The sequence below is a fragment of the Trichechus manatus genome, unplaced genomic scaffold (genome assembly GCF_000243295.1).
Source record: "Trichechus manatus latirostris isolate Lorelei unplaced genomic scaffold, TriManLat1.0 scaffold00009, whole genome shotgun sequence".
In the NCBI taxonomy this organism is placed as follows: Eukaryota; Metazoa; Chordata; class Mammalia; order Sirenia; family Trichechidae; genus Trichechus; species Trichechus manatus.
In genome coordinates this window covers 13,625,859-13,639,922 of record NW_004443945.1, presented here as the reverse complement: position 1 = coordinate 13,639,922, position 14,064 = coordinate 13,625,859, and the positions used below count along the sequence as shown (strand labels likewise).

At 39.0% G+C, this 14,064-nt stretch overlaps 1 protein-coding gene across 2 annotated transcripts in view; it reads right to left on the bottom strand.

Annotated features, from left to right (window-relative positions):
• The window catches only part of LRP12 (LDL receptor related protein 12), a 76,254-nt gene extending 62,654 nt beyond the window's left edge, over positions 1–13,600 (bottom strand). For both annotated transcript variants that reach the window (XM_004370703.3, XM_004370704.3), the window contains exon 1: positions 13,419–13,600. In XM_004370703.3, coding sequence (XP_004370760.1) covers positions 13,419–13,497 — 79 coding nt within the window. In that variant the 5' untranslated portion in view covers positions 13,498–13,600. The remainder of the gene's footprint in view (positions 1–13,418) is intronic.
• Positions 13,601–14,064: the final 464 nt, after the last annotated feature.

Below are 14,064 nucleotides of genomic sequence, written 5' to 3'. Positions count from 1 at the left end.
AAAATAAATAAATAAAATTTCTGGAGTTGAAAAGTATAAAATCTGAAATGGAAAAATTTACTAGAGGGGCTCAACAGAAAATATGACCTGACAAAACAAAGAATCACAGAATTTAAATATAGGTCAATTAATATTATCCAGTATGAGAAACAGAAAGAAAAAAGAATGAAGGAAAAATGAACAAAGCCTCAGAGACCTGTGAAACACCACCAAGTATAGCACCATATGTATACTGACAGTCCCAGAAGGAGAACGAAGAGAGAAGGGCAGAAAGAATATTTGAAGAAATAATTTGATTTAAAAAAATAAATAAATAAAACTGATCCACACACCCAAGAAGTTGAACGAAGTCCAAATAGGATAAACTCAAAGAGATTCACACCTAGATACATCATAATCAACTTATCAAAAGACAAAGACAGAATCTTAAAAGTAGCAAGAGAGAAGCAACTCATAATACATGATAGCCTCGAGAAGATTAACAGCTGATTTCTCATCAGAAATGATGGGAGGCCAGAGGTCAGCAAACTTGTCCTAAAAAAGGAAATAGAGATTAAGATATTCCCAGACAAATACCAATCAAGTGGATTCATCACTAGATCCGCCATACAACAAGAACTAAAGGGTGTGAAATGAAAGGGCAGTACTCAAAACCACATTAAGAAATAATTAAACTGGTATAGCTAACTACACAGACAAATGTAAAAGACAAGATAAATGTATGTTTTGTTTATAATCTATTTTATCCTATCTGATTTGAAAGACAACTGCATAAAGCAATAGTTACAAAAATCTGTGTTAACAGATACACAATGCGTAAAGATATAATTTGTATGACAACAATGGCACAAAGATAGGGGAAGAAATGGATCTACAAAGGAACAAAGTTTTTGTAAACTACTGAAATTAAGCTGGCACTAATTAGAACTAGACTGTTATAAATTAAGGTGTTAACTGTAATTACTTAGACAGCCACTTAGAAAATAACTAAAAAAAATAATAAAAAAATGACAACTGAATTAAAATGGTACAGCAGAAAATATTTACTTAACATAAAAGAAGGCTCTATTTCTCTAGAGAAAAAAAGACATAATACATAGAAATAAGTAGCCAAATGACAGATGTAAAATCTATTATATCAGCAATCACATTATATGTAAATGGATCAAACACTCCAATCAAAAGGCAGAGACTGGCATAATGGATTTTTAAAAAAGATCAATTATATGCTGTTGCAAGAGATACACTTTCGATTCTAAGATATGGTTTCCAAGGAGCAGCTGGTAGATTTGAACTGCCAAACTTTTGGTTAACAGCTGAGTTATTAACTGTTACGCCTCCAGGGCTCCGAGATACAAATAAGGTTGAAAGTAAAAGGATAGAAAAACATATACCATATAAACAACAACCAAAAGAGAACTGGAATGACTATACTAATGTCAGGAAAAATACACTTTAAGACGAAACTGTTACTAGAGACAAAGAAGGATATTTTACAACAATAAAACAAAAACAAGCCATTCCATCAGGAAAATATAACAATTATAAATATATATGCATCTAACAAGAGTCCCCAAATATATGAAATAATGACAGAATTGAGGGAAGAAATACAGTTTTACAAAATAGCTAGAAATTTTAACCCCACTTTCAATTATGAACAGAACAACTAGAAAGAAGATCAATAAGGAAATAAAACACTTGACTAACATTATAAGCCAACTAAACCTAACAAACAGCTACAGAACACTCAATGACAGCAGAACACATACGCTTCACAAGTGTACATGAAATATTCTCTAGGACAGACCATATGTTAGGTCATTAAAAAAAAAGTCTAAATAAATTTGAAAGGATTGAAATCATAAAAATTATGTTCTCAGATTGAATAAAATTAGAAATCAGTAACAGATGGAAATGCACAAACTTATGAAAAATTTAAAACACACTCTAAAATAACCCACAGGTCACAGAAGAAATCACAAAGGAAATTAGAAAATATTATGATATGAATAAAAATGAAAATACAACATACCAAAGCTTACAGGATACATCTGAAGGAGTGCTCAGAGGGGAATTTAGAGCTATAAACCATTACATTAAAAAAGATCTCAAAGCAATAACCTAACTTTCCATCTTAAGAAACACAAAAAAGAACAAACTAAATCAAAGCAAGCAGAAGGAGGGAAATAACATAGAGCGGAAATAAATAAAAAAAAGAGAACAGAATCAATGAAACTAAAAGTTGATTCTTTAAAAAGATAAACAAAATTGACAACCTTCAGCCAGAATGACCAAGAAAAAAGACAGAAGACTCAATTTACTAAAATCAGAAATCAAAGAGGGAACAGTAGCACCAACCTTATAGAAATAAAAAGGATTATAAGGCAATACTATGCATTTATATGCCTACAAATTAGATAACCTAGGTGAAATGAAAAAATTCCTAGAAAGACACAAACTACTGAAACAGATACAAAAAAACCCAGAAAATCTGAATAGACCTATAACAAGTAAGTAATTAAATAGTAATTAAAAAAACAAACAAAAACCTTCCCACAATGAAAAGTTCAGGGTCAGCTGGCTTTACTGGTAAATTCTACTAAACGTAGAAGAATTAACACCAACGTTTCACTAACTCTTCCAAAAAACAGAAGAGGAGGTAACACTTCCCAGCTCATTATATCAAGCCAGTATTACCCTGACACCAAAATCAGACAAAGCTATTACAAGAAAAGAAAACTATAAACCAGGTAGCCCTTATGAATATAGACACAAAAATCCTCAACAAAATACTAGGAAGCTGAATCCAGCAACATATAAGGATTTTAAACTATGACCAAATGACAGTCATCCCAGGAATATAAGGTTGGTCCAACATAAAAAAAAAAAAATCAATGTAACATACTATATTGATAAATAAAAGACAAAAATGACAGGATTATCTCAGTAAACACAGGAAAAGCATTTGGCAAAATCCAAATCAATCATAAAAATGGAAAATAAACTTGGGAGTAGAAGGGAACTTTCTCAATCTGATAAAGAGAATCTACAAAAAACCTACAGCTAACATACTTAATGGTGGGTAACTGCATACTTCTCCCCTAAGATGAGGAACAAGGCATTTAACATGTAATGGGTTTCTTAATGCCATTTAGATATTTTAATAATTTCTCTATATATATGTCCCATATTAAAAATATTCACTTTGGATTCCTGAATAACACTGGAGTCCTTAGACCAAAAGTTTGAGAACCACTGCTGTATAGTATTCCCTTACACAAATACAGCATAATTTATTCATACATTCTGTTGCTCATGGACATATGGGTTGTTTCTAATCTGGGACTGTAACAAATAAAGATGCTATAAATATTCTTGTACACATCTTTTGCTGCACATTATATATCCATTTCTGTTGCGTTTATATCTACGAGTGTAATTACTGGTGATAGGGTATGTGCAGGTTCATCTTTAACAGACACTGACAGTTTTCCAAAGTGGCTATTGCACATTTGAAATGTGGCCAGTCTGAATTGAGATGTACCAAGTATAAAATTTACACTGGATTTAGAAGATTTAGGACAAAAAAAAAATACTGTAGAATATCTCATTAATAATTAGTTTTTATTGATTACATATTGAAATGATAATATTTTAGGTATATCTGATTAAATATATTAAAATTAATTTCACTGGTTTTTCTTTTTCAAAGCAGCTACTGGACAATTTAAAATGATATATAATGCTTACATTTGAGGCTCAGAGTATGTATCTCTTGGATAGTGCTGCTCCAGGGGGAAACAGGGAGAAGTGAAGCAGGCCATACCAACACTGCATGTAAAAACCATCTGAGGGGACCTCATACCATCAAGAAAGCAGTGCTGGGAGCAGACAGCATCCTTTGGACCGGCGTCCCTGCGAAGAGAAGCTCCTAGTCCGGGGGAACACAGAAGAGAAGAAGGCCGACAGAGAGAGAAAAAGCTTTCCCCTGGAGCTGACACCCTGAATTTGGACTTCTAGCCTACTTTGACTGTGAGGAAATAAACTTCTCTTTGTTAAAACCATCCACTTGTGGTATTTCTGTTATAGCAGCACTAGATAACTAAGACAGGAAGTAAAGCTTGTTTAGGTTATTTCTAATTTTCTACACATTACGCACATTATGAGTCAGAACCAACTCGAGGGCACCTAATAACACATGTAAAAAGCCAGTTTTCTAACTGAGAGCATTGTTTAAGTATAAAATTCTACTGACATAAGGCAAACCTTTTCCCCCAAGGTTCTTATTGATGGATAGCTCATCTTGTGGAGGTTTCACAGCAAAAGAATTAAAGAACCAAGATTTAAAAGCTTGCAGTATCAGATATATTAGCTCTTAAGAAAAACAACAACAACTTTTAAAGATTAAAATTTGCTTTTAGAAAGGTAACACAGATCCATAATGGAAGAATACATGAGAAAGCCAAGGCATTCTAAGTGTTTTGTAGATTACGAGGACCACACAGAAGTGATACAAATCTAGGGTCACAGGAAAACACACACTCTGTTTTTTAGTACTTTCCAGCTAAGTGGTCCAGGGTGATGTCTTCTGTGTTGGTTTGGATTTCCTCTCTCCCTCTCTCCTCCCTATTCCCTCCCTCCTCTCTCCCTCTTCCCTCCCTCCCTGCCTTCCTTTCTCTGTTTTTAAATTTTAACTCAGGACAACCTGATTCATAGAAAACAGAGAGAGATGTCTCTTGAAAATAGTGTCTAAAACTGAAACTCATGGGACCACATGGAGGGCACAGACACTGAAAGGTGACTCCGGGCTGGAGCATCAGCTGTTTCCACTGCTGGCAACACTCTTCTCCACCCAGCCCACCACCCCTTCATTGCCTCACCCCATTAGCTGCTCATAATCATTCAGGTTAAATTTAGAAGTCTCTGCCTCTGGAAAGATTTCCCATACCTCATGTTTGAGTAACTGGGTTACATCTCTCCCTGAGTGCTCTCCACAAAGGAGACCCTGTATATTATGCCGTCATCACCCCTTTTCTTGTCTGTGAACCCCAACACAATGACTGTGTCTGCCTCACTGACTTTTCTATCTTTATGACCCAACACAGTGTTCACAACTAGTAAAAACAAAACAAAAACAGCTGTTGTGAAGTGAACTCCAGCTTGTAGTAACACATGTGTGTCAGAACAGAGCTGTGCTCCGTAGGGTTTGCAATGCTGATTTGTCCAAAGTAGACTGTCAGGCCTCTCTTCTGATTACATCTAGTAGGAGCTGAATATTGTATTTTGAATGGACATTGAATAGACAAATAAATAAGCAACCAAGTGTATTTTTTTTTACTTAAATCATAAGTCAATGTAAGTCATCTATTTTCTCATTAAGCACATGATTGTTATCTACATATTTTTATAAGCAACTGGATAAGATTCTGTATTTAAAAGACTGAAATCACACACACACACACACACACACACACACACACACACAAAACCTATCTGAGATGCTTATGAGAAGGGCACCCAGTTTTGAGGACCCAGAAAAGACTCCCCAAAGAGATGCCATCTAAAGGAAAGCTGAGGGACAAGCAGAACTTAGCCTAGTGACAAAAATGGGGAGGAAAAAGCCAGGCAGAGGGAACAGTGTATGCAAAGGTCAGGAGACAAGAGAAAAACGTTTGGTGTGGCAAGGACATGATGCTGAAGGAGAAGGGTGGTAACAAAAGATGAAGCTAGAAAGTTAAAAACTAGCCAGACCATGAAGCGCCTAATGAGTTATGTTTATGTCTTAAAGTAATAGGGGACTTCTGTTGGATTTTAAGCAAGAAAGTAACATAATCAGATTTGCACTTTTCAAAGTCACTCTGGCTGCTGCTACATAGGTAACACACTGGATCAGACCAAGACCAGAGCCAAGACTAGTTAATGGCTGTTACAATAATGTAGGCAAAAAATGATGGGCCTCAAAATGAAGAAAACAGCAGTACCGAGAACTGAACCTTAGATAAATCCCTACTCTTGAAGCTTCAGAATTAAGACTCATATTTCTTCAATTTACTAACTCTAAACCTAAAAGATGTTTTAACTACTCTGAAAGTCAGATAATAAAAGGCTCACTCTCTTCCTTAGACTTGAAAAGGTAAATTCCAACTACTAAACATCCTACTTTGCTCCATTTAATTCCAATATTCTATAAGACTGGCAACATTTCCCGTTTCTCTAAAAACTGAAATGTAAACGAATTAAAGGTAGCTATCAGGTTACTCTTACTAACTGGTAAAAACATAAGAGTAAAACAATTTCACTTCTTCGCCAAGCTGACACTAGCAGGGCAGCGAGTTACAAAAAAATGTGTCAGTCAGCTTCATTTACTTTGAAGTTTCAGGAGCCACTGAAGTCATATTTTCTGGAATAAACTACGCACAAACACACAAAAAAAGGTAAAAGGTCACTTTCTTTTTCCTAATGTGTTTGGAAATTCACAAATCTACCAACATGTTCTTGACTCTTCCAAAGACATAAAGCAATCTATGCTGATCATTTCGTATATTTAACTTGGCAAAAAAGTTATCTGAAATCTCTCTTCTGTCCCACCCTTTGCTTCTTGTCTCTTAAAATACGGTAGAAAGTTGTGTTCCATACCTATACTATTTTTTCACAGACAAAAATGATAGTCTTTAGAACTGATTTCTCCGAAGAGCCCTTCTTAGAGCTCTCCTCTTGTAGTTTAAGTTCTCATCCCCTGTTATTCGTTGTACAACTATTCACAATATCCCTTCTTGCACTGAGTGTTCTTAGCCTCTTCTTTTCTAGATTAAATAATTTCCTAAAGGTCCAAAGTGTTCTACTAAATTATAGAAGAAAAATCACCCTCAGCTTCTCTTAACTCCCCTTCACTTTCACCTAATGATGTGACCTCATTTTAAGAAAATAGAAATAATCAGATGTAATCTCCATCTTCCCATTCCAAACATATAGACCTAAGTACACTTGCACCAATATTTTACTCCTTCCCTCCTGTGACAAAAGAGGAAGTACCCCTTTTTTTTCCTATCAAAAGAGCAATCCATACTCTTCTTTCTACCTCCATTACCACCACATTGGTCCAAGCTTCTGCGTCTCTCACCTGGATTACAGTCAAAAACTCCTAACTGGTCATCCCATCTCTACTCGTGCCAGTTCACATCAATACTCTACACAGTAGTAAAAGTGACTATCTCAAAACATAAATCATATGCCACTTAAAGCCCTTCAATAGTTACCCTTTAGATAAAACCCAAATTCTTTACCATAATTACAAAGCTCTAAGTGCCTGCCTAGCATTCTAACCATGCCTTGTCACTCTCCCTTATGACCACTATGCTCCAGCTACACTGATCTTACTCATTTACCTGTAACACACCAGCTCTTTCACATTAGCTCTTCCCTGATTCTCAGCCTCTGGCATGTTGTTCCCATGTGCAAGATTCTCTTACACCAATCCTAACATGCTTAGCTATCCTTTAGGTCTTATAAATGTCCCTCATCAAAGAAGCCTTCCTCTAAATACTGTACTGTGTGTCTGTTATTTACCATCCCTGCTCCTTGTTTGTTTCCTTTACAGCATTTATTATACAACTTATTCACTAGACTATAAGCTCCATGAGGGCAGAAACTGTCCATAGGTGGTGGTTGTGCCTAATAATACAGTGCTAGACATAAGGTAGTGCTCAATAAATACTTGCTGAATGAACGAGGAAAGAGATAGACAGGATTAGGTTGTAATCCTGGCTCACTACTTCCTAGATGTTTAACCTTAGGTAAGTCACAATTTCTCTGAGCTTCAATTTTCTCTTCTATACAAAAAAAGGGATAAATACCTATAGAATGCTAAATTAGACTTAATAAAGATTGGGACAATGAAAAAGACCAAGTATAGTACCTGAACTTAATTTGATAAATTTTAGTTTATTTCCCTCCCTTCTAGAGCTTAGAGTATGAGAATCCTCCCTCAAGCTAAAAAAAGACACTTTGATTACTTGCAACTGAACAGATAGATTAATAACTTGTTGTCTGTAGACTCTAATTCCATATCTTAGAAAATGGGAATAAGTAGTATATTATCTACTACCCTGCAAAAAGTGGTGGGAGAGTAAAGGAGGAGAAACAGGAGAGAAAGGTAATCTTGAAAATTACAGTTCATCAATTCAACTTAAGCATCAGCAGTAGATGGCAGTAAGAACAGGACTAATACTCATCCTAAAATCCTGAAATCAAAACACGCTGTCTTTACTTAGAGCTACATAAATCTCACTTACATTTAACATACTTACCTCCTTTTTAACTAACTTTCATTCTTTACACCGTAATATTGCTGAAAAAATGTAAAAAACAAAAAATCACCACCAACAAAGACAGCTCAGGGACACAAAAAGGTCTTGCTGATAAAAGCTTTACGTGTTCTAACCATATAAGCCAAGTTTTTTCAGTCCAAACACTTTAACTGCTGCTCACTTTTCAGCCTAACATCACTTTTATGTTTTCTTCAAAGGAGATTTTACTTTATAGGAGCCTCCTAAATCATTTACCATATTCAAACCACGTCCATATTGTGCCTGGAATATTGCTAATCCTCTGAAAGTGGTAATTTACTACTTTCTAACTACAAAACCCATTGCTGTCAAGTTGATTCCAACTCATAGCAACCCTATAAGACAGAGTAGAACTACCCTATAGCATTTCCAAGGAGTGGCTGGTGGATTCCAACTGCTGACCTTCTGGTTAGCAGCCGAACTCTTCACCACTGCGCCACCAGGGCTCCTTCTACCTAATAACCACCTAGAATTCTGTGGAATGTGCTGCCTACCTTTATATTTTCCTTACAATATGAACATAATTTAGATTCTAAACTCAAGGAAGGGTTTATGTTAAGCAATTAATTCAGTTTTATTCAATATATTTTATGTAATTAAGCCTGACTTTTTTAGAAGTAATTGGACTCTGGTTTAGGTTTCTTTTCTCATGTTCCAGTTATCTCTACAACTGTTCTAAAATCGGAACTTCTAGGCTATCCTTAAACTGGAAATTTATAAAATGCTACTGAATGTTCCATAAAATTCATGGGAAAAGATTAGATATAAGATGCAAGTTTAGTTAAATGAATCTTTTATTCTACCACAACATCTAGAACAGTACTGTGCACAGCAAAGATCCTATACAGTAAGTGGAAAACCAGTATAAACATGAATTATATCAGAGGTCAGTATATGCCAGAAAGAGTTCTTTCTGCTACCAAATGCTCTAGCAGCCTATAACCAAAATCTGAGCAACTGCAACTCTCAAAGGTTATTGCAAAATAACACAAACACAACAAACTTTCTAAATTACATTTTAAGGCTTCATCTTTATTTAAGGGCAGAGTTTTTCAAACTAAGGATGGCAATCCATTAGTAGGACCAGAGTTAATTTAATGAGTCCAGACCAGCAAACAGCAAACAAAGAAGAGGGTGAGTACACAGAAAATATCAGTGTGCATCAAAGATAGTATGGTTAAGCATTACTTCGTGAATTTTATTTTATACACATACACACACGGGGAGCAACACAGAACGTACTTTAAAGTTGAATTTGAGTTAAAAAATTAAAGTTTGGAAACACTGATCTGGGAAACAAACAGAAGCAGAAAAAGAACTGGGCATAAAACAGTGAAACTGTTAAAATTACCAAATTATGGTTTGGGAGTGAGCAAGACTAACAGCATCTGAGTAGGAGGCCTCCACACATTTGTAAAAGCCAGACAGCCCTATGTACAAGATGAAGACGCACCTTCCTCTCTCACAGTGGGCCTAAGAGAAAGCCTAGTGAAGCTCACTGTTGCCCCTACTAATGTTCATATCCCTTCAAACTTCTTAAAGGCAGAGGTTTCTCCTCCTAACTCCAGGGCACGTTCAATTCTACTAAGATACGGCAGCTCCTGAAAGGTAATTATGGGTCCTTGAATAACACTTCTAGAAAACGTTGTTGCGTGCCGTTGAGCTGATTCCAACTAACAGCAACCCTAAATGACAGAGTAGAACTGCCCCATAGGGTTCCCAGGCTGTAATCTTTCTGGGAGCAGATCTCCAGGTCCTCTCTCCAGCTAAGCAGTGTTCCAAGGTTTCAAACTGGCGACTTTTTGGTTAGTAGTTGAGTGCTTTAACCACTGTGCCACGAGGGCTCCTTCTAGAAAACAGTAACTGTACTGTAATTCATAATTGAGAGAGGTTTCAAATGAGATCTTGGAATTCAGAAAACTTGAAAGTATAATAGTCACACATTATAGTCCACCCAAAACGGTCACGTAGAGAACACACACTGAATAAACACAGATTTAAAAAATATATATACATACAATGTTTCAAAGACTCAAGGCACAACTTGTCGCTGTTATTATGTGTCATCGACCCCACGTACAACAGAATGAAACACTGTCCAGTCCTGTGTCATCCTCACAATTCTTGCTATGTCTGAGCCCACTGTTGTAGCCACTGTGTCAACCCATCTTGTTAAGAGTCATCCTCTTTCTCGTTCTTTACCCAGCATGATGTCCTTCTTCAGGGACTCGTCCCTTCTGATAACATGTCCAAAGTACATAAGATGAAGTCTTGCCATCCTCTCTTCTAAGGAACATTCTGGCCGTACTTCTTTCAAGACAGGTATGTTCATTCTTCTGGCAGTCCATGGTGGTGGTGGTGGTTGTCAGGTGCTGTAGAGCTGGTTCTGACACATAGCTACCCTATGTACAACAGAACAAAACACTACCTGTTCCTGTGCCATCCTCACAATTGTTGCTACGTCAGTTCACAGTATATTCAATATTCTTTGCAAACACCATAATCCAAATGCATCAATTCTTCTTTGGTCTTCCTTACTCATTGCTCAGCTTCTGCATGCCTATGAGACTACCAAAAACAACTTGGCTTGGATAAGGTGCACCTTAGTCCTCAAAGTGACATCTTTGCTTTTGAACACTTTAAAGAGGTCTTTTGCAGCAGAGGCACAACGTGGAGTCATTTAGTATTTCAGTTAATAGCTAAGAAAGAGTCACTGTGTGAAGTTAGTATTGGAATTGCCTGGATACTGCCAATCAACCTGCTTTTCTTCTATGCTACGGTCTTTGTTAAAAGTTACTTTGAATATTCAGTTGTTTTAACAGAGCTTTCTAATTATTTTTGACCGTATAGGGAACAGCTTAATAAATTACAGCTAATATCTATTTTAAGAGGTTCAAGGTGATGACTAGTTCTCAGGATGCATCCACTACTCATCTCAACTACCATATACTCAAGTTAAACACAAATTCCACTACAGCATTTGGTATGGAAGTACACCTTCTCCCCCCATACTACTGTTATAACTGTTTTCTCTAACACGAACCCAAATATGGTTGGAAAGACTGAAAAGAGAGGACAAAAAGCGTGGCTATAGAGAGAATTTCCCCAGTTGCAGGGTGACGGGTTCCTTTAATCTCTGCTCATACAGTGTAATGATCTGCCTGGCTCACTACCTTCTTTTTTCTTATACTTTGAAAACTTGGCTGTGTTGAGAAGTCAATCCTTTGAATAATCACTTGCTAGTTTTATAATGTGGTCTCACACTGTTGGTAAAAAGGAGTTTCAGTCTTTGCCTACTAACAATTCCTTACTGAACACAAATTCCAAAAAGAACAAATCTTTGATAAGTACCTACTAGAACATCATGTTGTGTTTAATATAAAAGAATGTACCAAGACAAATTATGAGTTCACAACCTGTTATCCCTACAGGCAAAAAGATTTTTAGTTCAAACACCAATTACACCTGTTTTAACAGAAGAAGAGCTAAAGCAACCCATTTATATATCTTTTCTGATCAGACATCACAGAAATTCAATTCTGATTATAGCTGAGTACCAAGCTGGACATTCCTAATCACCATAGATTAAAGATGCCTCCCACTTCTCTCATCAGAACTACACCCACCTTCAGGCCAGAAGAAACATAATAGCTTATTGATCTCTGGTGTAGACCCAAACCCACAAGTCACCAAGCAAGTAGGGATCACTGCCACTCGATGCAAATAAAAACCAAAACTCATGCAGTGGGTTTTCTGCTCACACACAAACATGCCACTGGCAATTGCACAACAAATGTGGATCACAACCAAAACAAAACCCAAAAAACCTTAAATCCATAAGGTAAGGGTGTTATACATTCCAAACTACATGGAAAAGAATACTCTTTCCTGGCTGTTGGCAAATGCCAATTTGAGTTCATTAAATTCTTCACTTAGTGTAATTTCTGAGGTTTTAAAAGTTACCATTACATTCCATCCCATAGACAAATGCTTTCAAAAGAAATAATATTTGCTCACGAATTACATGTTGACTGAACATCACCACCACCATCACCACCACCACAACCATTATTTTAGTTAAATTAGTGTGTACAGCAAATGACTTAAGCTTTTTATAAGTAAATTTTACCAAAGAACGATAACTTCTAATTATTTTATTCTGGAGAAATCCAAGCACCACTCCAAAAAGAGTAACTGTCTTCTTTGAAACACCCAATCAATGTGTTTCACTCATAAATAAGCCTCTCAAGCAATGTTCTTTCCAATTAATTCAATTTAGCTCTTGTTCTGACCCCAAAGCTTAATCGTCACAGATAGTCCTCAGTCTTCTCTTAACCTCGAAAGAATATACTTAATTCGTTTAGCAGATGGGGAAAAAAACAAAAGTGACAACATTACGTGATAATGATGGGAGAAATGACAAGTGAACTGCGCCCTAAGAGAGAAAGGCTGAGGTGAGGCTGGAAACTATTTTCTGGCCTCGTCCCGTGTGCTGCTTCTAGTGAAAGAACAGGATCCTGCACGCCCGAGACAGAGCCTCTGCCCCCGAGGTAGAGGGCTGGAAGAAAGCAGTCCAGTGTTTTTTCAGGGAGTGAAGAAAGAGCGGGATAGGTGCGGTGGGAATTTCACAGGAGAGAGAACTTCTTGACCCTAGAAGGGTAGGGGGTGGCAGGACCGTCCCGACAGCGGCGGGGGCGGCAGCCACCTCTTTCTGACACATGCACACATTTTCGTGTGTGTGGACTGTGTAAGCGGCTATGAGTAAGGAGTCGGCCGGTGGGGCCCTCGAGCCCCAGTCGGGAAGTCCGACAGTCACCCACTTGTTCCTACGCGGATCTCCCCCCGCCCGGGACCCTCAGTCCCTCTCCAACACCCCGAGGTAGGCGAGTGGACGAAAGCATCCTCTGCCTCCAACCTCTCTGTCGCATCTACCCCTCGCCCGGTCTTTGTCCCGCAGGCGGCTGGGGTCTCTCCCCGGGTCTCCCGGGGAAACCCCGTCCTGGAGGCCTCGGGGCTGGGGGTCGCCCCAGCTTTGTTTGGTCAGCGGGGCGCAGAGACGCGGACACTTACCGTACACCCCTCCAAGGAAAAGCAAGACCAACGCAGACCTCCACCGCAGGGACTCTTTTGTGCTCCAGCGACGGGCCATAACCACAGCAGATGGAGGGAGCGAGAAGGAGGAGGAGATGGAGGAGGAGGAGGAGCCGGGACCAGACGCCGCAGCCGCCGCCGAGCCCCCGGCTGCTCCCTGCGCTCTCCGCAGCTGCGGGAGGGGGAGGGGAGGGGCTGCCGCTGTCCGCGCGCGTTCCTTCCGTTCCTCTGGCCCTCCCTCAGCCGCTTCGCCGCTCCCACCCCGGGCGCCGCGAGAGCCCCCCCCCACGGGGCGGCCCTCCCCGGGTCTGGAGCAGGCAGCGCGCGCTGGCGTAAAGCGAGGAGACTCCGGCCTCGCGTTGCACAGGATAGCCCCGTCCGCCACCCGCCAGACGGAGGGCGAGCCGGCACCCGCGCTCATCCGTGCGATCGGCAATCCCCTGATCCGCCTGCCTTGGTTCCCGCCCCGCGCTCCGCCGGACTTTGGAAGTCTGGGCGCCGCTTTTTCCGCGACGGGAGCTTGAGGAGCAAGGCAGTGGCAATCGATGAGGGAGCGCGCGAACGCCGGCCGCTGGATTTCCCGGGGCTGGGGAGCGGAGGCGGGTTGCGGAGCTTTACAGCACTC